At 36.6% G+C, this 27295-nt stretch overlaps 1 protein-coding gene across 1 annotated transcript in view; it reads right to left on the bottom strand.

The window, feature by feature from the left end:
• Ublcp1 (Ubiquitin-like domain-containing C-terminal domain phosphatase 1) overlaps positions 1-27295 on the bottom strand; it is an 82903-nt gene that overhangs the window by 33240 nt on the left and 22368 nt on the right. Inside the window, exons 2-3 of the mRNA XM_090372034.1 lie at positions 17220-17513; positions 14941-15039 (exon numbers count right to left, since the gene is read on the bottom strand). Of these exons, the coding sequence (XP_090228160.1) occupies positions 14941-15039; positions 17220-17513 (393 nt within the window). The remainder of the gene's footprint in view (positions 1-14940; positions 15040-17219; positions 17514-27295) is intronic.

Genomic DNA, 27295 nt, shown 5'->3' with positions numbered 1-27295 from the left:
AAACCAAATAACAAACAAACAACAAACTTAAATAGTAATAACTGAACAAATGTCTTACCTTACAAACTGTGATATTTATAAGTCAGATAATGTACATTCATTTAATTTTCTTCCTCTTCATTGCTGCTAAGCACAATCTCTTCTGCAGCTTCTAGAATTCGTGTACCTTCTGCACTCTTTAAAAGTCACAAAGTGCAAGCTTCGTTGTCACAATTTTTTATGGTCTCAAACAAGCACAAGTTCAATAGCACAGATGTTGTTTGATTTTTAGGAGCATTAGCAACTAAGGCCATATTGCTCCGGGATATGCGGTGGTCAGTCCCTGACCTTTCCGCATCCTTCGTATTTGGTGGTGACGGGCTCGAACCCCGGTCTAATCAAGAAGCGTGTGCTGCACACTGCTGCTCCTTCCCACCTGGCTACGGAGGCGCCCCAATAGCACAGAACCTAACCCAGTGATCTCCGAACAAAATACAGTGGAATTTTATAATTGATTACACTAACAGAAAATACCAATAAACCAGAAAGAGCAAATTGTTTTTATTGTTTCATGGTAGTGACCTCCAGAAAATACAGTGGACCCCCGCTTAGATATAAAGCACAAATTTAACTTTATTACCTTACCAATTAACAAAGTTAAATGATACATGAAAATTGAAAGAATATTTTCCAGTTAGCAAAATAAAAATAAATTTATGCTTATGTGCATAGCTTAATTAATAAGTACTGTAATATGTACATACTAGATAATTGATATTTCTGTTCACTGACTTTTTTTTTTTTTTTTGTAAAATTTAAAACAGTAAAAATGATAAGCAATTAATAACAAAGAACAGGGCATGCACAAGTTGCAACAAACATGATATGCACAAGTGAGATACAGAGTAATGAGTTTCTGAAAATTTGTTTTTTACATGACTGAATATTTTATGGAAGGGGAAACACATTTCATCATAATGATGTGTAAAACCCACAAAATTCCACCTATTGGTACTATCACAAATGCAAGAAGCTTGAGTTTACTACCCATTTATAACTGAGTTCACTAACAGAAAAGACCAATAAACTGGAAAGTGCAAATTGTTTTTATTGTTTTATGGTAGTGACCTCCAGAAATGTGCTTTAGAAAAACATCACAAAGGCGATAATGACTAGTGAGTCAACTGCAGGGATTCACAAAAAGGAATGGAAACGTTGAAAATTACATCTAACATAATAGCAGGGTTTTCCCAGCACAAAAGCTCAGAAATACCGTGTATGTGAGATTTCCCACAATTCTCAAACTGTGTTAGAGCAAAACCATGTTGTATAAGTACTGTGTTGTGCGAGGATTGCCGCCATTCTGAAACTGTGTTAGAGTGAAACCGTGTTGTAGAAGTACCGTGTTATATGGGGGTTGCCTGTAAATGTAAAATTTTTAATACAGTAAAATCCTGTTGCAACAAATTTCATGGGGAAGGGGAAGGATGCATAAGTTATTTTGTTATACAAAAATAATGAACATCAGCAAAAATTATTTTAAAAGAACCACTATTTGTTCAAATAAATTAATTTTGTTGTGTTCTGCTGCACTTTTATAATACATAGAAACATGTATGTTATAATTTTATTTATTTATAATTGATTTTAAAGTTGAATTTAAGTAAAATAAAAGCAGATAAACAAGAAGTAGTAACTTCTGCTTTATTTTATTTAAATATCGATTTTAAAATCAATAATAAATAAATAAAATGATGACATACATGAAATGCATAAGTAAAAATATTATGTTCAAGAGAGTATTGCTGAAAGCCCATTCTATTTATAAGAAATGCCACACATTCAAAAATATGATACAGTAGATACAACATTTTATTGCTTTTCACAAGTTATGTTAATTTTTGGTTTTAATGCTTTAAACCTTTTTTTTTTTTTAATCACATTAATATGGAATTCAAATTTAGTGTTGTAATCTGTGCAGGTTCAACTTTCACTAAGGTGAATTCAATTACTAATTCTGATACTTTTGTTACTGATCGAGTGAATTACTTACATGAATATAGAAGAGCTTGAAATCATAAAAACAAGGTCTGTTTCATTACTGCTCCTAATTCGCTTTTTGTATGTTTTCTTTGACTTGAGCATTTTTAAAAATTTACTCTTCAAAATAAAGAAAAAATAACTACAGATTACCATAGGTTTGCAATCACACAATTTTTTTTTAATGTTGCCAGAATTTGTTTTTAAACATTGACCGATTCGTTCAAAAATTCAGAAAACATAGGGTATAATATTAAATTCCTTTACTGTATTTTTTAAAACTTTTATATTTTCTTCACATGAATGCATCCATAAATAAATCACAATTTGAACTACACGTGCCTTTCATAATTTTCCAAAAAATTTTCTTTCTCTGTAAACCAATAAATTTTCTTTTATTATAAACTAGTAGGCATAGGTGAACTTAAAATAATTCATTGTACTGAATTTTTTGACAAAACGATTTCATTTGACCATACGTACAAAGTACAGTGGGCCCCACGCTTTATGATTGGTTCGCTGTACGATCAAATTACTTTATGATGGACTCTCCATAACAAAATAACGTTCACTATACGATATGTAGTAAGCACTGGTCATTGTGATCACTTTTGCAAATTGAATTTTAATTCTATTAAATGGCGATTTTAATAAGTGATAATAGAAGGAATATTATCGACAGGCTATAAAAGTAAATATATAAAGCACAAATTTACACTTTATTACCTTACCAATTAACAAAATTAAATGATACATGAAAATCGGATGAATATTTTCCACAGGTTAGCAAAATAAAAATAAGTTTACGCTCATGTGCATAGCTTAATTAATACTGTAATATGTACATACTAACTAAATAAATATTTCTGTTCAATGAAATTTTGGGGGGGGGGGGTGTAAAATTTAAAACAATAAAAAATATAAGCAGTCAATAGCAAAGAACGTGGCAGGCATAAATTGCAACTAACACGATACACGCAAGTGAGATACTACGGAGCAACAAGTTTACGAAGCTTAAAAAATAGGAATGAAGAGAAGATACTAAAAATTTGTGTTTTATATGATTGAAGATTTCATGGAAGGGGAAACACATTTCACCATAATAATGTAAAAACCCACAGAATTCCAGCTATCGGTATTATTTCAAATGCAATAAGATTGAGTTTACTACCAGTTTATAACAGATTGCACTAAATTCTTCAAAATTAATTCTTATAACCGAACATATGTTATTTTGTTATTTGGTTTTTAGGAGCATTAGCAACTAAGGCCATATTGCTCCCGGATATGCGGTGGTCATTCCCTGACCTTTCCGCATCCTCCGTATTTGGTGGTGACGGGCTCGAACCCCGGTCTAATCAAGAAGCGTGTGCTACGCACTGCTGCTCCTTCCCACCTGGCTACGGAGGCGCCTACCAAACATATGATAAAGATGAAAGTGTAGGGCATTTTAATGGTTTGAATTGATTTTTTCAAATTTTATAAAGGAGCTGATTTTACTAACCAGTGATCATGTTAACCGGTGCCCACTTATTTCATTATTCCATCTGTTGTTGTGGTAGTTTACAGTTTAAATAAATTCCGGAAAGAAAGTTTTTTTTTTTTTTTTTTTTGACTAATGGTTTACAAGCTTGCTTTCTTGCATCATTTTCCACTGATAATGCTAACTATCCAGCTGACCAGAATTACCCTAAGTTGTCAGGCTCAACTGATGGAAGTAGCTCAACCTACAGTGCTAACTTATTCCAGTAATTATCAACTTATTGACCAAAGAAAAACTTCATATAATCCAGTCTAAATCTCTTTCTTGTAATTTGAATATATGGCCATAACATTGCCATAAACGATGGCAATGTTATAGCCATCATTAAGGTGGCTGATTGCCAAGTTCTGTTGCTTACATACATAAAAGTTTTTCCTCATATAGGTACCCCTTTTGCAGATTTCCCCAAGAAGATTGCCCATCTTTGAACTGATTTCAAAAGCTCAATGTCTTTTTTTGAGGTGTACTCTCCATGCTTGTATACAGTATTCTAAATGCAGTCTTACAATTCCTTTATACATTAGGATTATGAGCTCCCCATCTCTACAAGCAAATTTCTGATAAATCATCAATAGGACATCATGGGCCTTCTTTGTTGCCTGTCTACATACTGCTCAAAGGACTCATAGTGCTTTGATTTATAAATGCCTAAAAAGAAACTGCAACACTTTACAACACTCTTGAATGCTAATCAAGCCTCCACTTTTTTTTTTTTAGACAATTGTGAAATTATCATCTTTCAGCAACTCCGATTTGTGGTGCAGCAACAGTATAATGGCAAGGAATTTAGCATCAGTTATTTTAGGAAATTTTGAAATAATTAACAGTACCCAAGCAACTCAATATTATATTCACTTCCAAGTATGAGATTATAATCCATCCAATGATCAGCCTTAGCCCTGCTGTCTGATTCACACAGAAAGCAAGCTCAATCATTATCATTAGCATTAGTAGAGGCATATGATGCAAGAAAGCAAGCTTATGCAGCATCAGCCAAAAAAAAAAAAAAAAACCCCTTCCACTTCACCCCTCCGTTCGTTCAAAATACCTGTCCAGCTGAGCCTTAAATTTATTTAGGCTATCAACTTCCACAACAAGGGATGGAAGTCTGTTCCACCAACCAACTACCCACTGGCTAAAGGCAAATTTCCGAACATCTATCCTACATCTGTCTTTCCTCAATTTGAATTTATGCCCTCTCAGGTGATTATTCTGAGCAAGAGGCAGTATCCCATCAGCATTGAGCATGCTCAAACCATTCAAGGCTTTGTACATCTCTATCAGATCACCTCGCCGGTACCTAGTCTCCAGACACTGTAATTTGCAAAACTTAAGCCTTTCTTCATAAGAGCAACCCTTTGTTCCGTTCACTACCTTGTTGCCCTTCTCTGTACTCGTTCCAGCAGCTCTACATCCTTCTTGAAATGAGGCCGCTGGACCTGTATATAGTATTTAAGGTGCGACCTGACCATTGCCTTATAGAAGGGAATAATCACCTCCCTATCCCTGCTAGAAAAATTCCTGTATATCATTGATAAGACACCATGACCAACTCTTGCAGCCCATCTGCGTTGCTCAGAGAACTTCATATCCGCCTGCACAATTACCCCCAGGTCCTTTTCATTCTCTACCACTGTCAGTGTAGTACCACAGAGTTGATACATTGCTCTGGGGTTGCTGTTTCCCATATGTAGTACTTTACATTTGTCAATGTTAAACTTCATTTGCCACCTCTCAGCCCATCTGCTCAAACTTTCCAGATCCTGTTGCAGCAGCATAGCGTCAGTAGTGGCCTTAACAACCCTGCCAACCTTTGTATCGTCTGCAAATTTGGACATTACGCTTGATATGCCATCATCAATATTACTTATAAATACAGAAAACAACAATGGACCCAACACTGAACCCTGAGGGACCCCACTAATAACATTAGTCCACGATGAACGATGAGCAGTGTCCATTAATTACCACTCTCTGTCTTCTGCCACTCAACCATCCATTTATCCATAGTAACAATTTTCCACCAATGCCACACTGCTCCAATTTGTGCAGCAGTCTTCCATGTCCAACAGTATCAAAAGCCTTTCTAAGATCCAAATATATAATATCAAAGTTATTCCCTGCATCCAATTCTTTTGTGACTACATCATAGTATCCAATCAAATTGGTCAGGCAAGATCTTTCCTTAACGAAACCATGCTGTGTCTGAGCTATAACTGAATTCTTGTCAAGATGATCCTGCAGTGCTTCTTTAACCAGTGCCTCCATTAATTTTCCTGGAACAGAAGTTAAACTCACAGGTTTATAATTACTTGTGTCAGCCTTTTATCCTCCTTTGTGAATTGGGGGTTACATTTGCACATCTCCAGTCTGTGGGTACCTCCCTTGAGTCCAAGGAAGCTCTCATAATTATGGCTAAGGGTTTGCTTACTTCCTTTGCTGCCTCCTTTAATATAATTGGATAGATCCCATCCACTCCAGGTGCCTTTCTTGTATTTATCTTCAACAATTTCTCCCCCACTTTACTCTCAATTATTACAAGATCATCTAGCTCACTGCCAGTGTTTACTTCATCTATGGCATTCCCCTTCCTGAATAACTCCTCATGTGTGAATGTAGATGCAAAATATTGATTTAGTTTGTTATCTACCTGAGCAGGATCATGAACAGTTGAACCATCGATATCAAGTGGACCAATCTGATTCATCCCCTTCCTTCTAGAGTTTACATAAGTAAAGAACTCTTTGCATCCCTTGCCAAAGATTTCTCGTAATCTGCCTTCGCCTGCCTAACCTCCTTTGTAACTTGGTTATAGATCAACTTATATCTATCATAGGCTTCTGTGTCACGTGTTAATTTATATGTATCCCATGCATTTTTCTTCTCTGCCATACGTCTCATTAGTTCATCTGACATCCATTTAGGCCTGAACTTTGAACAATATTTCTTAGTTGGTATGTAAAGCCTAGTAACTTCCAAGATAAGTTCTTTGAATGCTTCCCATTTTGAGTTTGCTGTTGGTAACATCATCAGTTGGTCCCACTGTATAGAATTTAAATACTGTCTCAGACCATCGAAGTAGCCTTTACGAAAGCAATAACCTTTCCCTTTACCCCTGATGGTAGTTACCTCCTTGAGTAAAATCATGTTTCACCTCTTTTAAATTAACCTAAACTTTTACACTTGTCAACACTATCAATGAAGAATCTCCATTGTGATGAGACATACATAACACCCAGTACATTTATTAAATTATTAATAACAAAAATTAACCACATATATATATATATATATATATAGAAAATTATTTTAATGTTATGTGCAAATCTTTAATTTAACTTATGCTAATAATGAAAATACCGTGTACCCTGGGAGCGATGTATGTTGAATAAAGGGGGGGAAGAACGGAAAAGAGTAACGTTATAAACAAAGTGCGAATTTTGAAAAATGTAAAATTTGAAAAGAACGAAAATAGAAATAGCAGATTATTGAAAAGAACGACCAAAGTAGAAATAGCATTGCAGTATCTTTCATAATTTCTGTGTCATCTTCAGAGGTCATCCACCTAAATTATGAAAAAGAACAGCAATACTCTTACTTCTGTTTCTGACAGTTCTGTTTCTTTTTCATAATTTAGGTGGATGACCTCTGAAGATGACACAGAAATTATGAAAGATACTGCAATGCTATTTCTACTTTGGTCGTTCTTTTCAATAATCTGCTATTTCTATTTTCGTTCTTTTCAAATTTTACATTTTTCAAAATTCGCACTTTGTTTATAACGTTACTCTTTTCCGTTCTTCCCCCCCTTTATTCAACATACATCGCTCCCAGGGTACACGGTATTTTCATTATTAGCATAAGTTAAATTAAAGATTTGCACATAACATTAAAATAATTTTCTATATATACATTATGGTTGTAGGGTACCTTTGCTCTTGCAGTGTCCCTGATCCATAATTCATATTATTGATATTCCATTTTATCTCTATTCAAATTCAAATCCATTTTCTTTCTTTACTTAATTTTAATTTTTATTCATAATTATATATATATATATATACAGGAAACCCTTGATTAATGCAGTTTTGAACAATGCGGTTTTAATTAGTGCCCAAATTTTTTTTGATACTATCCCCTTAATATATGCGTTATCAAATTTGATTAGTGCGCTGTTTTTTTCTTGCGGTGCTTGGCAATCACAACGGCGCCTAAAGCGGCAAATACGTGATACGCACTCACCAGGGTCTTCTAACTTAAATGAATGGGAATCGACTCCAAAATGCTCGACAGCAGCACCCCATACCACTCTGAAATTGAAATTTGCTCTGGTAACTCATATTCTTTTATTCTTTTATTATTAATATTAAACTTCTTTAATATTATGATATTAAAGAAGCAGTTGAGAACATACACAAATCGTGGGAAGAAATGACGAACAGCTGCATGAGAGCTGTCTGGCAGAATCTTTTGCCTGAATGCGCAAATGATTTTTGCGGTTTCATTAATCCTGTCAACAAAGTTATTGATAAAATTACTACAATTGGAAAAGACCTCGGCTTTGAGGAAGTAGATTCAGAAAACGTTAGAGAATTATTGGAATCGCATTCAAAAGACTTAAGTAACGACGATCTTCTTGAAATTGAGCATCAACATGCATACGAGGAAGACGACGAAAATGAAGCAGAAGAAAAGCAATTTGCTCCCAAAGAAATTTCATTCAAAAAACTTGAACTATTTAATACACTTTAAAAAGCAAAAGAACTCATACTAGAGATTGATCCAGATGCAGAGAGAAGCATGAACGTTCGTTGAGGGTTAGATAAGCAAATTGATTGTTATCGCAAGATCATGGAGGAAAGGAAGAAAGCTACCACTGTTCAATTGAAGTTAGATAAGTTTTTTTTGCGAAAAATAAAATTTAAATCATACTATCTTTTTTTAAATTTATTCCTTAATAATTTAAGAACTATGCAGTGCATTATAGGTACGTATTGAGTAAGAAAAAATATATTTTTACAATTTCATAATTTTCAAGGATTCATTATAATTATTCCCATTGTTTCTTAAGTTTGATTAGTGCAGTTTTAATATGTGCGGTATATTTCAAGGATTCATTAACCGCACTAATCAAGGGTTTCCTGTATATATATATATATATATATCTCTGACCAAGACACCTTGAACTGCACTTTATAGTGAGTAAAAATTCCTACCAAAAAATAACTTGTAGGCTGAAGAACCATTGTAAACAGAAACACTCCTCTTGAAGAAGATACATAGTTAATACATATATGTATATATTAACTTGTAGCAGAAGGGAATGAATTTTTTTTCTTTGTACCTATTTACACCTATACCAAGCAACAAAGTACCAGGTGCCAACTAATTCATTTAACTCAAACTGGAGCCTAAGAGCTTTACTGAATTCTTTGGTAGATCCAAGTATCATACCAGGTCAATTCATTCGGCTCATGTCTTCTTTACATTCATTATGCTAACTTGGTAAATGATGGCAATCCGATTTCATGCTATCAAAGTTCTAAGATTTAATTGAAATTGGTACATCTTTGTCACAAGAAAAACAGCTAATAATAGCTTTACTATTGCTGCTATATCCTGTAACACTGCACATACAATAACAGCAATCCGAAGTGTAGCCTCAGGGTTCATGCAACACAATAGGTACACCAAATGCAAAGGATTTTCATCCCATAATAAAACCCACTGACTCACATTTTCAACACACAGATGGCAGACAATGTGGAGCCCATGATGTCTTGTCCACCAAATTTAACACTAAAAGAAGCATGAGATGTTTGCTTGTAAAAGTCAGCAATTCTTTGCTTCTCATTTTGGGATGTAAAATTTCCACAGGTGTAGTAGTAAATTTCCACAGGTGTAGTAGTAGTAGAAAGGAATCAGGATTATTGACACCATCTACATAAAACAGTTATATTAATAATAATAACAGCACATATTAATGAAATATTAACAAATAAAGCACCTACAGTACTTCTAATGTCATTTTCTGAGCACACTGAGGCATGGGAAAAAAATTACAGTGGAAAAAAAAATTACAGTATAATGCTATTTTCTGAGCGCTCTGAGGCATGGGAAAAAACATAACAGTGGCTTTCCATTAGGTAGGGAATAAAACTGTGCTCACAATTTTCAGTGAGCAAAAAAATCTATACTACTGTTACCAATGTTATTTTATTTAAAAATTATAATTTCAAAGCTCATTGTATTTCTATTGTTTTAGGTAAGTTATTAAAGGAATTGGAATAAATAAGTACAGTTACAAACAGTTTTTTGTAGTTTTAAAAAAACAAAACAACTACTGGAACTATGCACATAATTTATTTTTAACATGTTAACTGCGTGTTGACACACACCTACACCATGGGATTTGGATCCAAATGGATAAAGTGTAAAGTGTGTTCATGTCAAACGGCACCAGGGGTTTCCCCCATCTCCGCGTTGTTTTCATTGTGGGTGTAACAGTTCACTGTTAAGGCCAGAGATTTAAAAGTGTATGGGATTTGGAAAGTATTGTGTTGTGTATCATTGTTCCTCTGGCCATTTAGCCCCGCTACACCCCTGATGGGGCCCAACGTTGCCCACACTCAGCCCCGTGGAGGCAGACCAGGTACACCCAGCATAATTATTTACTCTGGTACGCCCTGCCACCTAATTTCCTGAGATTTCAGTGGCTAGGGCCTAAAAAAAAATAAATAAATAAAAAATAATAATAATAATAATGCGATTTTAAGGGGTGGTTCGCTAATGAGGTTAAGTTTCGGAATTGATGCACGATTTGGCTGTTATAATTTGGAAGTTTAAGTTTTTGTCGTGTGGGGCGTACACTGTGATGTATAGAGAGAGTGGGGGAAAGACTGAAGACTGGAGGGGAAAGACAGAAGTATGAGGCCAATAGGGAAGACGACCCCAGATATCAGTGCGGCATGGGCATGATGCAGGAGGGGAGGGAACGGTCCCCCCCACCAGGATATGGAGAGAAAGTGGGCCAGACTAGGTGTCCAACCCAGATCGCCAAAAGGCGAGGCAACAGTGTAGCTGTGGTCACAGTCATGGTTTTTGATTGCCAGTTCAGAATCACTTCAGGTGGGTTACTGCGGTCACAGTCATGGTTTTTGGATGTTCAGTTCAGTCTCACTTGTCTCGTGTTCGTTTTATGGGGTTAGGAAGAGGAGTGATGACTGCTCAGTTTGTAGTACTGCTTTGATGTCAATTCAGGTAGTCATATTCGTTGAGAGCATCAGTCCTGGCCATTTGCACCAGGTCATGAATAGAGAGTTATCTTTGTTGGTAATTTCTTCTGATCGGTTGTAGTCATATGGTATGTTCATGCTGTAGTCTTGAATGCCTCCTCCTTGGTTAGTTTCAATGGAGTTCTTCTATTCAGATGTTTCCATATTGTTGCGGATAGCAATTTCCGTTCTCCGTCTGTTAAAGATGTCCTGGGCGTAGCGGCTGAACGCGGTGTACTCGTCTTCCGAATCCAGGAGGTGATGCTCATTGTCTTTTGGTACAAACTTTATACTGGTGATGAGTACTGATCTTTGTTCCTCATAGTATTCACATTTGTGCATGATATGTTGCCACAGGTGCAAGTTGGGTCCTCGGTCAGTCCGAGTGCATTCAGTTTTGCGTTAAAGGGGCCCATGGCCCGTCAGGAGGAAGGTGGTGTTCAGTCCTGGGTAGAACCATTTGGGGGCTTTTGGATAGGTCTTGTCTACGTAGGGTATAAATTTCCGTGTGACTTCACCCTTGGTCGTCTCTTGCCACCTCCCCTGCCAAGTTTCTTTCAGGTGTTCCATGATTTTCTGTTTTTCCATTTGGTGGTTGTTTGTAGGGTCCAGTGTAAAAGTATCAAACGTGGTCGGTGTTCCCTTTGCCAGGTAGTACAGCAGCCCACATCTCGCCACCTCCAGGTCCAGAGGGAGAGTTCCCGGCAGGACTTGCAGCGCACAGGTACTCACCGTGTTACATGCCCTGGTGATGGTGAGGAGTATTTTTCGCTGTATGGTTTCAAGGATTCTTTTATTTACTGCGGTTCTTGCTTTGGCGTACCATATTGGGGCTCCATAAGTAATTGCTGGGACGAAAATCGCTTTATAGTAGAGGGATAATGTTCTTTTGTTTAGTCCCCAGTCTCTGTGTGTTACTCTGACTACTAGTGCTGCGTATTTTCTCAGCTTCTCCTTCAGATTTTCCAACCTGTCCTTTAAACAACACCTCTTATATCTATAAGAGGTGTTGTTTAAAGGACAGGTTGGAATCTAGGATAATGCCTAGGTATTTCATGTTTTGCTAGTTTGATTGTTCTTCCCCTTACTTTTATCTGAGGCGGCCGTCTGATGTTGAGTGTTCCTCTCAGTAGAATTGAATTCGTTTTGGTCGGGTAAATCTCCAGTGTATGCAGGTTTGCCCAGTCCTGGAGTACTTGTAGTGCATGGTTCGCACGGGCTTCTAACTGTGATCTAGAGCTCGCTGCCACCGTTAGGACGAGATCATCCGCGAAAGCTTGTGTGTTGACATCACCCAAGTCGAGTGCCAGGAATTCATTAAAAACGATGTTCCACAGGAGCGGCCCCAGGACAGATCCCTGTGGGCAGCCCCTGCGGACCGATCTTGTCAGGCTCCGGAACGGTGCCATTACCCTGATTTTTCTATCTGAGAGGTAGGATCTAATGCAATTATATAAATTCATGGGGATTTTTGCCTTGCGGAGTCTGCCCAGGACGCTCGGCCACCAGAGGGTGTCGAACGCCCCGGCAAAGTCGACTGCAATTACCAGGAAGTACTTTTCGTTACATTGTGCTGCGCTTTCTAGGAGGTTCCGAATTGCTTCAATTGTGGAGAGTCCGGGTTTGAACCCATATTGTCTGGGTGACTCTAGGTTAGCTTCTTTGTAGTGGCTGAGTATTCTTCGATGTAGTATTCTCTCCAGGTGTTTACTTAGTGTTGATAGCAGCGCTATGGGACGGTAAGAGTTTGGTTGTTCAGGTGGTTTAGTTGGGTTTTTCAGGATGAGCTTGAGATGTGCTGTTTTCCAGCTAGTTGGGAAATGGCCCACTCTGAGGCAGCAGTTGAAGAGGTGCAGCAGGGGTTCCGGTATGTGCTCCACTGCCCTCTTAACGAGTTCTGGGTCCAGGAGGTCAGGGCCAGGGCATTTCTTGTTGCGCATTTGTGTTGCGGCTTCCTGTAGCTCATCCATGGTAATTGGCGGCTCCATTTGTTGGGTGTTATAGGTCTTGTTTGCCTGTATGATAGCTTGTTGGTCTTCCGTGAGTATATTCGGTGGGTCTTTTATAATGGTGTTCAAAATGTTGGCCACTGAGTCGTCCCATGTTGTGGTGAGGGTGCGTTGTGGCGTTATAGCTGCTGTGGTTATTTCCCCCCTCGGGAGTTTATTTGTTGTGATCTTGTAGACCACTCCCCAGGGATTCTCATTACCTTTAGTTGAGACCAGTCGTTCCCAGGAAGACTTTTTACTTTTCTTTATACTCTCAGTATAAGTATTTCTCAGTACTGTATATTGGCGGCGCAGGTAAGTGACCTCAGCAGGCAGCCACGACCTCCGTGCTCTCTGATATTCCTTCCTTTTTTGTTGGACTAATCTCCTTTGTCGTTGCAGCTCTGGGGTCCACCAGGGCATGGTCTTGCTCGAAAGCGTTTTTCTTTTTATGGCGACTTCAGCTGTCTTGGTTATAATGTTTGTTATTATTTGTTGCAGTTCGTCTGGGTTCTCTCTTATTTCTTGGCCATCCTGTCTGGTTTGCCCTCTTCTATCATGTTGGGCTCTACTAATAAGCTGTTCTCGGTAGAGTTCCCAATTGGCTTTGGAGATTGCAAATCTGTTTAGCATCGTCCTTTCTGTTGCGGTTCTTGCTGTGGTTCTCTGTATCCCGTAGGTGATGGTACGGTGATCCGATGTGGTCCAAGCATTTTGCACCGTCCAGTCGGTCACATGGGAATCGATATTTCTTGTGGTTAGGATGATGTCAATGGTCGCCTCCCAAAGTGTATTACAGAAGGTTGGGAGGCAGAAAGGTTGATTTTTAACCGTCAGTATTGAGTTAGCCAGGAACTCTTCCAGTCTTTGGACGTTTCTGGTGCCTTGCCGGTCCGGCGTGGCGCTGTGCCAGACTGGGGATCGGCAGTTGACGTCGGCACCTATTATGATCCTCTGTCCTGCTAGGGTAGTTTGGACATCCTGGAGATATGTAATGGCGAAGTCAATCTCGACGCCAGATCTGCAGTAGAGAGAGACTGCATATAGGCAGCCGACAGAGCTGATTATATGAGCACATGCTGCCCATGGCGTGCATAACTGCGGGATCTGGATAAAAAAATCACCTTACTTTAAGAATAATTTTCTTCTAATTTGATAGAAGAAAAACCAGATATTTTTGTCAAGCAACCTTTGCAGTGGCCAACTAATTCAGCCATAATGAAAAGAAAGCCCAAAAATTTCTCTGCCCTCCTCAGTCCACATTGAGTCAATCTCACAATTTTTGAATTCAGTTCATAAAGATCATAAGTCAAGATTGGGGGGGGGGCTTTTCATTCTAAAATACTCGCATGTAGGAGCATCAAACTGAAATGACAGTTAACAGTCAGTTGTGAGGGTTTAATATGACTATTACAATAACAGAAATTATTAATGATGATAATAATAATGAAAATTAATGTTATTATGAAAATATTTTAAGCAAAGGTTTAAAATTGTGCCAGATACCTTTCAGCCACTAGTTCAACATTGAACATAATCTACACTATAATTCAGCATGTGGCACTTTTACAAAATACTGAGGTTCGGTTTATATTCTGTCGTGATGTATATTATGTTAGAAATGCACAGTAATTGAAGTTTGTTATGATTACTTTTATTTATATAAAAACATAAAAATAAAGTATACACCATTTAAATATAAGATAATTTTGGATTACCAATGCTTTTAAATTATTTGTGCTTCCATGGGCCTGGATAACTGGGAGTTTACTGTCATTTACATATAAAAAAGTCAAATTTCACAATACAAACAACAATAATATCATTACAAAAAATATTAATGGCAGAATGAAATCAGGATTCAAGTTTCAGTAAAAAATTCAAATCTCTAAAAATGGTATTACAATAAGAACAGTTACAATATTTTATCAATACTGTAGAGTAGTTTTCATAGTAGCCTATCATTATTAATTAAGAGGCAGGAGAAAACATTTTTAATCTTGGAAATGCATAATACACAAAGAATAACCATCATTACCTTTCATTTCTAGAATGAAATGAAAGGCAATAGTGTCTATAAATTATTGTGGAAACAAATATAGGATTTTTCTCTTACACCATATGACTATGTCATAGTCTTCATATGCAGTTGCTAAAAATTCATGAAGGAAGGGCCTCATTAATTCAGCAGCACACTGAGCTGTAGAACGATGGTCTAATGGAAAGAAAAGGAAGTACACAAGCTTTTAATGCTGCAACAATTCAAAAATGCTACAAAACAGCAAAATTACATACTATATAATAAATAAAGCACTCACAAAAATTCTATGAAAATTTTCAGTTTCTATCTGGTTAAATAAAGTCTGTTTTGAAGTGTTGTAAGGAGTGGGGGAAGCATTAATAAAGAAAGTTATATAATTTGTGAATGGTCCAATGAACCACTTAATCCATTTTTATTCAAGAATATATTCAAAAACTGTCAATTTTTAGTACTTTCCAAAAACTATTTGGTTTATGGGCATGTGCATGCCTGTATTTTCATTCTAATAACATTTATGTTTACAGCCTGTTTGAAACCCAGTGGCAGTGTGTTATACCTTCATGGGGCCCAAGGCAAAATGGAATTTGGGGGCCCCATTTAAACAAAAAAATAATAAGTACATTTTCAATTTCATTTTATTGTGACAACAAAACAAACAAATTATATGACACTAGAACTAAATATAAAATTCATCAAAATTGGTAAAATCATTTTTGAAAAAAAAAAAAAAAAAAACAACGCAATTTTCAAATTAATCTTCAAGTAAAGTTCTAGTAAAATTCAAGTAATACCTTGGCAGGGAAAGTTCAGTTTCTGATAAAAATCACTTTAAAAATGTTAGTAAAAAAACAGCAATAAGTTTTTGAAATAGTGATTTTGGGCCCCCCTCTGATTGGGGCCTAGGCAGATGTTTTTTTTTTAGGATAATGCACTGCTGTTTTGAAACAAAATTTATAATAATTTTAATAACACTCGATAGCAATTGCACTGAAAATATGATTATTTTAAAAAAAAAACTAACCAGTGATGGTCAATGGTACTTGTTTTACTATTCATTTCATCATTACTATTCAGTTTTTTGGGTTTTTTTTTAAGTTCATGGTGGACTGCAAAGCATATTCTGGTTGATCAGAACAAATTTTCAGGAAAACACCAATGCTAGAAAGCTTATTAATTACTTGCTTGATATAGTTTCAATTTTACTAAAAATTTTAATCTGTATACTTATTTGTTTCTTTCAATAAAAAAAATTTATTAGAATTCTAAACAATCAGCATATTTTATTTAAGATAAGCGATACAGATGTAAAAAAAATTATGACAGGCCAAACTCAAGACTTTGTTTATATCTGAGAATTCTGGCTCCTGATTTTGTTCATTAATATTTTATATATAGCAACATTAAAATATTTACATTTATATAATGCACGTGATGAAGATATAAAATGATTATCAAAAAACAGTTAAACAGGAAAAAATAATGGTTTTATTGCACTATGTGAGAATGATGGGGGTATTCCCACCCTTAAAAGATATCAGTGTGTGATAATATGGGAAAAATACTGACATTCTCACATAATGAATGTAAAGAAAAGACAAAGGTATCTCATGTATAATGTGATACTTTAAGTGGAATTAATGAATTTAAAAATAAGTTGGATTTCACATTTCAGATCACATAACTTTCAACATTTTTATTCAGAAAAAAAAAAAAATTAACAAGCAATGACAAGAATTATCAGCAGCAGCAATAACCTTTATTCACTTACATTTGAATGTAATAGAAGCTTTCAGGATGCAGTGGGAATTGAGCCAGTTTTATTATTTCTAGAGAATGGTTTTCTAGGATTTGATATGATGTGATTTATCTACATTCAAAGGACTGCATGATGCAGTGTCCTTGGATGTACATACCTGATTTTAAAAAACATCTGAAAATTTTCATCAGGACATGCTATCACAAGTGTCACTAATATCAAAACAATTTTTTTTGCTAAGATATCTAAGTAAAAAACTTTGTAAATCAAATAACTCTGGAGTTTCAATTTTTAACTTAAACTGCATATTAATTTCAGCTATTTTTAAAAACCCTGTTCATAAAAATAATAACAAAAAAACAACCCATAAGTTTATTTTTCATTGACCTATAAGTTTTTAGGTTCCCACACTAGGTAAGGGGCACTATAACTGCTGGGCAAGGTGAAGAGGGTTGGGAAATGTCACTGATAAAGGAAGTGCATGTCATTAATTTTGTCCAAGGAGTTTGCTTATATATCTAAAAAATAATACAACCAAGGAAAATTTAATTCTACTAGAACTAAAAAATGAGACTAAAGTCTGCAGTAATATATTTACCGAACAAAGTATAATCAATATCAAGGACAAGCAACTTTTTTCCTAGACGGGGTTCATTCATAATTTTTATATTATATTCCTTAATCCTTCTTTCAACTTTTGCTAAAAATATATCCCTACTTTCCACAGCAACTTCTTCTTCATCAATATCAAAGTCATTAACAACTTCTGGGATATCATCAGGACGTGCTACCGCATCCGCTATTTCAGTTTCCAAGCTGCCTACCATCATTATCTTTGTTCGTGGTTTCAATTTCAATTGAGATAACTGCACATCATCTGGGGCTGATTTACCTGAGATAAAAAATATAATACATTAAAAAAAAGCTTTTAATAAGAACTACAACAACCAACTATTTTGTGTATGTTGTTATGGAAGATTATTGTGATTATTTCAGAATATCTCTGCATTAAAAAAAAAAAAACTTACATATCAATTCATTAATCATTCATGCATAAGTTTGCACTAAGAATATTTTTAATTTCTTCAGTATGTGAGCTGAAGTGCTTAAACACCAAAGTAAAAGTAAAGTTACATTACAAGTACTACAAATTTAAACCAAATGCTAAAACAGACTAACTTCACATGAAAAAATCTACCAAGGAAAATAGTATTAGTAATGGCCACATGGTGCAAGGAAGCCTGTCAGCCTTTACCACCTATATAGGTTACTTATTCCAGTAATTTATAACTCGCTGGCTAAAATAAAACTTCCTGCAATCCAGTCTAAACAACTCTCCCCATAACTTGAAATTATGGCCCCTAGATCTAGAATCATTTATAACCATGAAAATTTCGTCCTTATTCATTTTGGTTATGCCTCTCAGAGCCTTAAACACCTCAATCAAGTCTCCTCTAAGGTGCCTAGTTTCCAGGCTCTGCAACCCCCATATTCAAAGTATTTCCTCACATGGATGCCCGATCTCACCAGGCGAGTTACTCATCTCTGGACCCTTTCAAGAAGAACAATGTATTTCTTTAGGTGCAGTCTCCATACCTGAACACAGTATTCCAAGTGTGGTCTAACAATAGCCTTATATAATGGGATTACGACGTCCTTATCTCTACTAGCGATCGTTCGATAAATCATCAATAGGACACCATGGGCCCTCCTTGCAACAAGTTACAATGCTCAGAAAACTTCATATCTGACCTTATCATAATACCCAAGTCGCTTTCCTCCGCTACCAGCTTTAGTTCAACTTAGCAAAGTGTATAAATTATTTTGGGGTTACTGTTCTCCAGGTGCAATACCTTACACTTTGCTGGATTAAAGCATAGCTGCCATTTTTCTGACCATTTCTAAAGTCTATCTAGGTCATTCTGAAGAAGCTCTGCTTGGCGGCAATCATTAACTACTCTACCAACCTTTACATCATCTGCAAATTTAGACATCACGTCCTCTATTCCTTCATTGATGTCATTTCTGAAAATCAAAAACAATAATGGTCCTAATACTGATCCTTGGGGAACCCCACTTCTTACATCAACCTAATTTGAGGAATAACCATTTATCACAACCATCTGCCTCCTGCCCTGAAGCCATCCTGCTATCCATCTAAGGATTTTCCCTGTGATTCCAAACTGTTCCAGTTTATAAAGTAACTGCTCATGTGGGACTGAGTCAAATGCTTTGCTGAAATCCAAATAAACGTCAAAATTATTTCCCAAGTCCAGCTCTTGAGTGACCCTGTCAAAATAGCTAACCAGATTAGTTAAACATGATTTTCCTTTTACAAAACCATGCTGAGTATCCTTCAGAATTCCATTTCTATCTAAGTGATCCTGAATGCCACCCTTGATCATAGTCTCCATAATTTTCCCTACTACTGAAGTTAGACTAACCGGCTGGTAATTTCCCACTTCACTCTTAGAACTGCCCTTATGTACTGGAAATACACTGGCACTTTTCCAATCCAACAGAATCACTCCCAAGTCCAGTGATGCTCTCATAATTAGCCTCAATGGTTCAATGCACTCACTTGCCACCTCCCTTAAGATTATAGGGAAAATGCTATCAAACCCAGGAGCCTTACTGGACTGTAGGCTCGAAACGTTTTTCATTAAATAAATGTGTGAAATTTCAACATCATTAATTACATTTTTTTCAATTTCACTCCCAGAATTTCTCATTGATGTGAAGGGTTTTTCTTTTGTAAATATTGATGCAAACTAACTGTTGAGTTCATCTGCAACTTCAACTGGGGTATTTAATACTATCCCGCGTCCATTACGTAAGGGTCCAATCTGGTTTGTCCTTCTCTTCTTTGCATTTATATATGTGAAGAATTCCTTATCCCCCTCTTTGCTAGCGATTTCTCATAATCTGTCTTTGCCAGCCTGAACTTTTCAGTGGCATCATTACAGATCAATTTGTAGCTGTTATAGGCTTCAGTACTTTTTTATTGCTCTGTTACTTTTCCATGCCATCTTTTTCTGCTCAAGTAATTTGGCAACTTCACTATTCATCCAACTTGGAATCCTCCTCATGGAGTATTTTTTAACGGTATATAAGCATTCAAGGCTTCTGTGATAAATGTTTTAAAGGTATACCATAATTCAGTTGTATTCACTCTCTGTGAGATATCTACCGAGTTAATAGAGGCCATGTAGCACCCTAAGGCATCGTAATTTCCTTTCTGAAATTATAACCCATTCCTTTGCTTTTAACCACTGCTACCTCTCTCTTCATCATCCATCGCAGAAACTCCGTGATCACTTCCTGCTACTGGTTTCTGTACTGTCACCCCTATTATGTCATCTAGTTCATGGGTGTTGATGATGAGGTCTAGAGTTCTTTTCCCTAGTACTTTCCCTGACATGTTGATACAAATAACAATCATCTAGCTGATTTAAAAATTGTCTCCCATGTGGAGTTTCCTTCCCATTTGCTCCAATCAATTAGAGGCAAATTGAAATCGTCCATAATAAGACATTCACACTTACTTGCCCATTCCATTGGCATGTAGAAGCTCTCATCATAATCTACAGGCCAGGTAATTGTGACCACTCTCATTATACCATTGCTTCCAACTATTTCACACCATACAGATTCTATATTAGCAAGCAAAACATCTGAATCCGGGAGGGCTTTTGTCACGCTCAGGCTGCATTTTGATAAGAAGCATAACCCCACCACCCCTTCTATCTTCCCTATCCTTCCTAAATATATTATACATACCATACTAAAACTCATCAACCCTTATCTCCAGGTGGCACCACGTTTCTGTAAGCCCTATTATGTCAGCATTACTTGTCCTAACAAGCAGTTTGAATTCACTCATTTTATTTATGACACTTCTGACATTACTCTATAAACAATTAAGACTTAGTGTTCTTGTATAGCTAACTATCCTGACACATCCCCTAAAGTTATTTAAGCTCGCTTTCCTGGCATTTGCTACCTGCTCATTTGAAACGCTTTTGCCCTCACAACATCTTGCTGCTATGTTCTGTTGCGGTAACAAACAAATCTTGAGGTATGTGCACAAGTTAATTTGAGCAATACTATCAGATAAATGCATATCCATATTACTCTTTTCCCTCCCAAACTAGCAGTTTCCCTGACCCATTAACGTATCCTCAATAATACTGGCAAAAACTTTTGACCGCCTTTGTTTAACTGTATCCCGTCTCTACAAAACGGATTCCTTCTATCTACGAGTGCAGGCCAAGCTGATAGAAATTTCCCTACAAAAGCCTTGCAGAGTCCTTTAAGTCTTGAGTTAATCCACAAGGCTTTCAGCATATAATCCTTCCTATCGTGCAAATTGCAGACACATAGACATTGTCAGCTAACTCGCGATATTTCTTCATCATGGTCCTATATTTGTCTAACAAATTGTCAGATCGTGTATGCTTAATGTCATTAGTCCGCACATGAATAATAATATTCTCTTTATCCCCTTAAAATCTGACAGTCTGTTGGTGACATCATCATAGTTGCTATTGGCAGACATACCCTGGTTCTAGTCCATCTATTCTTATTACAAAAAAAAAAATTTCCCGTTTCCCTGACAGTGGAGTCTCCTAATAGAACTAAGTCCTTTTGAACCAGAGTAGTTTGCACTTGGTTATTCTGTTCTGGTGGCCAAATTGGGAGCTAGAGTCTTGAGTCCCTGGTGAGTCTCCAGTTACATTATTCTCAAGGGCAAGAACCCATTTTTTCAGTGACTCAAATTAATCTAGAAGTGCACCAAACTGTAACTTAAGATCGGCGCACTCCTAACAATAGTGAAAAAGAAAATAATCTCCAAATGAACTAGAATTATCCACTAGGTCGACCTTGGAATACATGCCACAGGTTCTGCAAAGGATAAAATCATGACTCACCTGGAAATCGCCATAGGCTATTTCCATATGAGTCATAGTCCCCTCTGACAAAGTGTTCGAGGCAGATCTTTTAATAACCATTATGAAATTTACTAATTATTAATAAAACAAACTTTCAAAAAATTATATTTATAATATAAAAAAATAAATCAAACTATTATGGGGATAAAAAACTTATTAAAATAAACTTTACAATATACTAAAAACCTTTGAAATCTGGCTCTACTTCACTAATCCTACTTTAATCACCTCTAAATAGCTGATATCAAAACATTAACTGTTTTAATTTATACCACTATACCTATACTTTGGATTAAAGTCATATTTTTAACATAAGGAGTAATACCAACATTATTTATCCAGTTACACATCTAGTGTTGGTGGATCTGGAATCAATAGATCAGATATTTTTCATGCAAGGAGCTAGGTTACTAACCCAGTTATACAACCACTGCCAATGGATGTCAAGTGTACTGGAGTATTTTATCATAAAATCAACAAGAATTTTTGGATTATAAGTTCTTACAATTATTATAAGTTTATAATCATTTTACAGTTAGCATTAGAAAAGCACAATGCAAGAAAGCAAGCTTACATAGCATCAACAAAAAAACCAAAAAAAAAAAAAAAAAACCACAAATACAGTAAAACCCCCGCTATTCGCGGTACCTGTATTCGCGATTTAATATAAAATGAAACCTAAAAAAAAATGTGAATTTTAAAGCGCCGTGAACATTTTCCGCCATAAAAAAACATGGGCGTGGGTAAAATTATCTTTCCCGGTCAAAACAGCGCTCAGTGGGTGTGGGAGAGGGGTGACAAAATCGCGAGCGTGGATGTTTCCCGCTAATCCTTGTTCAGTATGTGTTATGCGCTTGTCATGGAAGATTTCAACGTTTGCTTTTAATTTATATGCTTATAAATTGAATAAACTGATATGCTTACAAAAGTGATAAATCTACCGTTTTGCAGTGGAAAACACTTTTTCGAGTTAACAGAAGAAAGTGACTTTATTTGGACACATTCTTTCTAACCCGCACAAAAATATGGCTACGAATAACAAGGGAAATGTGAAAAGATCAAAGAAGGTGATGATATTAGCAAATAAAATTGAGTTATTAGACAAAATTTCTAATGGTGAAAGTGTCTCCTCAGTGGCAAAATATTATAAAATCAATGAGTCAGCGGTACGATCAATCAAGAAATCGGAAGAAAAAATCCGCCATAGTGTCTGTGAAAACGTGCTAATTGCTTCAAAAATTTGTTCTGTAACTCGTGATGTTAAATTAGAAAAAAATGGAAAAAGCTTTAAATCTGTGGATAGAAGACCGAACTCAAAATAAAATTTCGTTAAGTTCACTCATCATTCTTGAAAAGGCAAAACTCCTTTATCAACACTTTAGCGAAACTGGTGATAGCACTGTCGGGATAAGTTTTTTTGCTAGCAAAGGTGCTGGTTTGAAATTTCTAATAAATATTACATTTAATATTAAATTGTTTCTTATTTTCATTTCGATGCCATATGCTTGCATTTCACTATGTACTGTCTATGTACATAGTCATATTATGAAGGTACATATAATACATACAGCCCGTCACCACCAAATACGGAGAATGCGGAAAGGTCAGGGAATGACCACCGCATATCCCAGAGCAATATCGCCTTAGTTGCTAATGCTCCTAAAAAAAAAAAAAATAAAAAATAAAAAATAATAATACATACATACATAGACAAAATTTTAGACTAGTTTTTCTTATATATTTCATACTTTGGAACGGAACCCCTTTATTACTATGGGAGCCATAACTCAGTATTTGCGTTTTCAGTATTTGCAGCATTTCTCAGGAATGTAACCCCCGCGAATAGCGGGGGTTTACTGTATACAATTTCATTATATAATTTTGATATATAATGTATTTTATTATTTATAGTACAGTCAGTCGACACAGATGGCCAATACAATGTTGTCAGTTGATGTCAGTTTGGTTTGACAAACACTGAGAAAACAAAAACTAGAGTACGAGTGTGTCACAGACCTAATGACTTAAGAGTATACCGAAGAACATAACAGAATGTCTTAAAATGGGGATTTTAACTTTCCAGATTTTGAATGGAACTTGTAGGCTGGTCAAGCAAGCAATCAAGGCTTTTGAGATTTATTTGATGACCATTTTTTACAGCAGCAAGTTAGAGAGGAAACAATAGGAAGCAATACTCTTGATCTGATAAGCAGTGATTCTTCATGCATTAAGAATCTGCAGGTGGCAGTAATCACAGTGTGCTGATGTGGGGTTTGCTTAAAGACATAACGTCGAAGGTAAAGAAAGCCAACATGAGAACCATGGGAAACTTCGGTAAACTTACTGGGCAAACTCGTTTCCCACTACTGCAGATTCTCCCTGCATTCTTAGTAAACAGATGGTGTGTGTTATCAGTAGTGGCAATAAAGTCGATAACGATGTACTGATTAGTTTTTTCTTATTATTAAAAGCAGATTATTGGAGTATGTAATGCCTTCACGGCTGAAATTTACTTATGGGTATACATCCTCCAGACTGCCTCAGTCTTAGGGTGTTTATCCACCACTTCCTACTGTTTTAACCCAAAAGGAAAACAACTTCTACTGCCACTACTTATAACACGCACCATCTGTAGACGTCGTTTTCATATTGGGTTAAAACAGCGGGAAGGGGGGGATAAACATCCTAAGGCTGAGGCAGTCTGGAGGGGAGGGTGTATCCGTAAGCAAATTTTAGCCCACTCATGAACTTCGATAATCTGCTTTTAATAATGAAAAAATCTAATCAATACATCATTATCAACTTCTACTGCCACTACCGATAACACGCCCCATCTGTTTACTGAGAATGCAGGGAGAAACTGCAGTAGCAGGAATCACATTTGCCTGGTAAGTTTACCAAAATTTCCCGTGGTTCTTGTGTTGGCCTTCTTTACCTTAGCCAACATAACTACTGTTATTGTTATTTGGTTTTTAGGAGCATTAGCAACTAAGGCCATATTGCTCCGGGGATATGCGGTGGTCATTTCCTGACCTTTCCGCATCCTCCGTATTTGGTGGTCACGGGCTCGAACCCCAGTCTGATCAAGAAACGTGTGCTACGCACTGGTGCTCCTGCCCACCTGGCTACGGAGGCGCCTGCCAACATAACTACAGGTGTCAAGGGTAAAGGGAAGGGCTTTTACTTTCGTAAGGGTGACTACTGTGGTCTCAGACACTTTAAATTCTATGCAGTTGCACCAACTGATGATGTTAACTACAGCAAATTCAAAATGGGAAGCTTTCAGGGAAGTAATCGTAGATGCTACTAGGCTCTTCATACCAATTAAGAAATATGGTTCAAGGCTTAGACCTAAATGGATGTCAGATGAACTAACAACTCATGACAGAGAAGAAAAATGCACAGGATGCATATAAATTATCAGTTGATACAGAAGACTTATGGATATAAACTATTCTGCAATCTCAGATATGACTAGTCTACAATAATGTCACAAAGGAGGTTAGGCAAGCTAAGGCAGATTATGAGAAGTCTCTGGCAAAAGGGACAAAGAAAAGCAGCAAAGACTTCTTTATTTATATTAACAGTAGAAGGAAGGGACTGAATCACATATAGCAACATAATCAACATTAAGTCCACTTAATGTTGATGATCCTGTTCAGGTTGCCAATAAACCAAATAGGCATTTTACATCTACATTCACTCGTGAGGAATTCTTTAGGGAAGAAGATGCCAGAAGTTTATCAAACTTTAATGGGGAGCTAAATGATTTTGTGATAACTGAGAGGAAAGTGGAAGAGAAATTGCTGAAACTAAACATAAAAAAAGCACCTATGATGGATGGGATCTATCCCATTATATTAAAGCAGCAAACTCTTAGCCATAATTATGAGAGCATCACTGGATTCAGAGGTGGCCAATCAGATCACCTGCGAGGTGATCTCGTTGAGATGTATAATGCCTTGAATGGTTTGAGTAAGCTCAATGCTGATGGGATTCTTCCTCTTGTTCAGATCAGTCACCTGAAGGGACATGAATTCAAATTGAGGAAAGACAGCTGGAGAATAGATGTGTGGAAATTTGCCTTTAACCAGCAGGTGGTTGATTGTTGGAACAAACTGCCATCTGTTGTAGCAGAGGTCAACAACTTAAATAAGTTCAAGGCAGACTAGAGAAACATTTGGAGTGAATGGATAGGTGAAATGGGAATGATTTTTTTTGGCTGATGCTATATAAGCTTGCTTTCTTGCATCATATGCCTCTACTAATGCTAATTCTGAATATATATTTCAGGTCCTTTATATGCAAAATGTAATAAAATTTACCAAAAATTTTAATGACTTTGCAAAATTAAAACACCAAAGAGTTAGTTGCAAACCGCAATCAGTGATGGTGAAGAGATCCCAAACACATCCAGAATCATTCACAAAATGATTATGGATTCAAACAAATGCGTCAGAAATGCTCTTGTGATGGTTTTCAAGTTGCTTATCACAATTTCTTTCCTGTCTCCATATATATATATATATATCATGTCACAATTTCATTTACATTTAAAACAGGAAACCCTGTAGCATCAATATCATTTTCCAGCCATGCCCTTGCATCACCTTCATCGCAATCTTCAAACCCAGGGATTGAAATAACAAGTTAATTGTCTCAATCAGTATTTGTTCCGCACCTCCTTCAGTTTGATTCTGCTGATCTCCTATGGTTTCTTCTGTAATAAGCAACAGGTTTTTTCAAGCATTTCTTAAATTCTGTACAGTGAGTGATTCCCTCATGTCAGCTAACATATGGCAGCTGTCCTTGAGACCGAGCTATTACAAAAAAAAAAAAAAAAACTTCAATGCTTTCTTTGTTGCATTCTGCTAAAAGTAATCGATGCAAAAATCGATTTTGTAAGTTCTCTTTTCAACTTTTCAATGACTCCCTGGTACACCAGTTAGAGGAGTGTGGTAACGTTTGGTGAATGAAACATGACCTTACCCATCATCTATTTTGTTTAAAATTTCTACTGAAAGATGTGATGGCATGTTGTCTAGGATAAGCAAGACCTTGCCCAATTTGCCTTCTCATTCATGGCATTTTTTGATGTTTGGAATAAAATTGTTGGTAAACCAATAGGTTTACCAACAATTCCTGAGTTTACAAACACTTCTGAGTTCATCCATGCATTTTTTGCACTTTATAACTCACAGGGAGGCAGGAGGCATTTTTAAAACAACGGGGTTTCTTTGATTTTCCTTATCAACAACAATGGCAAAGCATGAGTCCCACTGGCATCAGCGCAAACCATAGCTGTAACTCACTTTAAACCAGGAGCAGCTGTTTCACAGTGAGATGCAAGAGATGCTTAACATTGGCAAATGCAAAGTACTTCATATGGGTAGCAGTAAACCAAGAGAAACGTACCAACTATGTGGTGCTACACTCAGGGAGGTGGAGAAGGAAAAAGACCTGGGGGTAATTGTGCAGTCAGATATGAAGTTCTCTGAGCAGTGCAGACGAGCTGCCAGAGCAGGTCATGGAGTTTTGTCAATGATATATAGGAATTTTGTTAGCAGAGAAAGGAGGTGATTATCCCTTTGTATAAGGCAATGGTCAGGCCACACCTTGGGTACTGTATACAGGTCTGGAGGCCTCATTTTAGGAAGGATGTAGAGTTGCTAGATTGAGTACAGAGAAGGGCAACAAGACTGGTGAGAGGAACAAAGGGGTG

The sequence above is a fragment of the Mastigoproctus giganteus genome, chromosome 4 (assembly GCF_048544385.1).
Source record: "Mastigoproctus giganteus isolate SK-2022 chromosome 4, ASM4854438v1, whole genome shotgun sequence".
NCBI classification, from domain to species: Eukaryota; Metazoa; Arthropoda; class Arachnida; order Uropygi; family Thelyphonidae; genus Mastigoproctus; species Mastigoproctus giganteus.
Note: the sequence above shows the minus strand (reverse complement) of the source record. Positions and strands in the feature narration are given on the sequence as shown.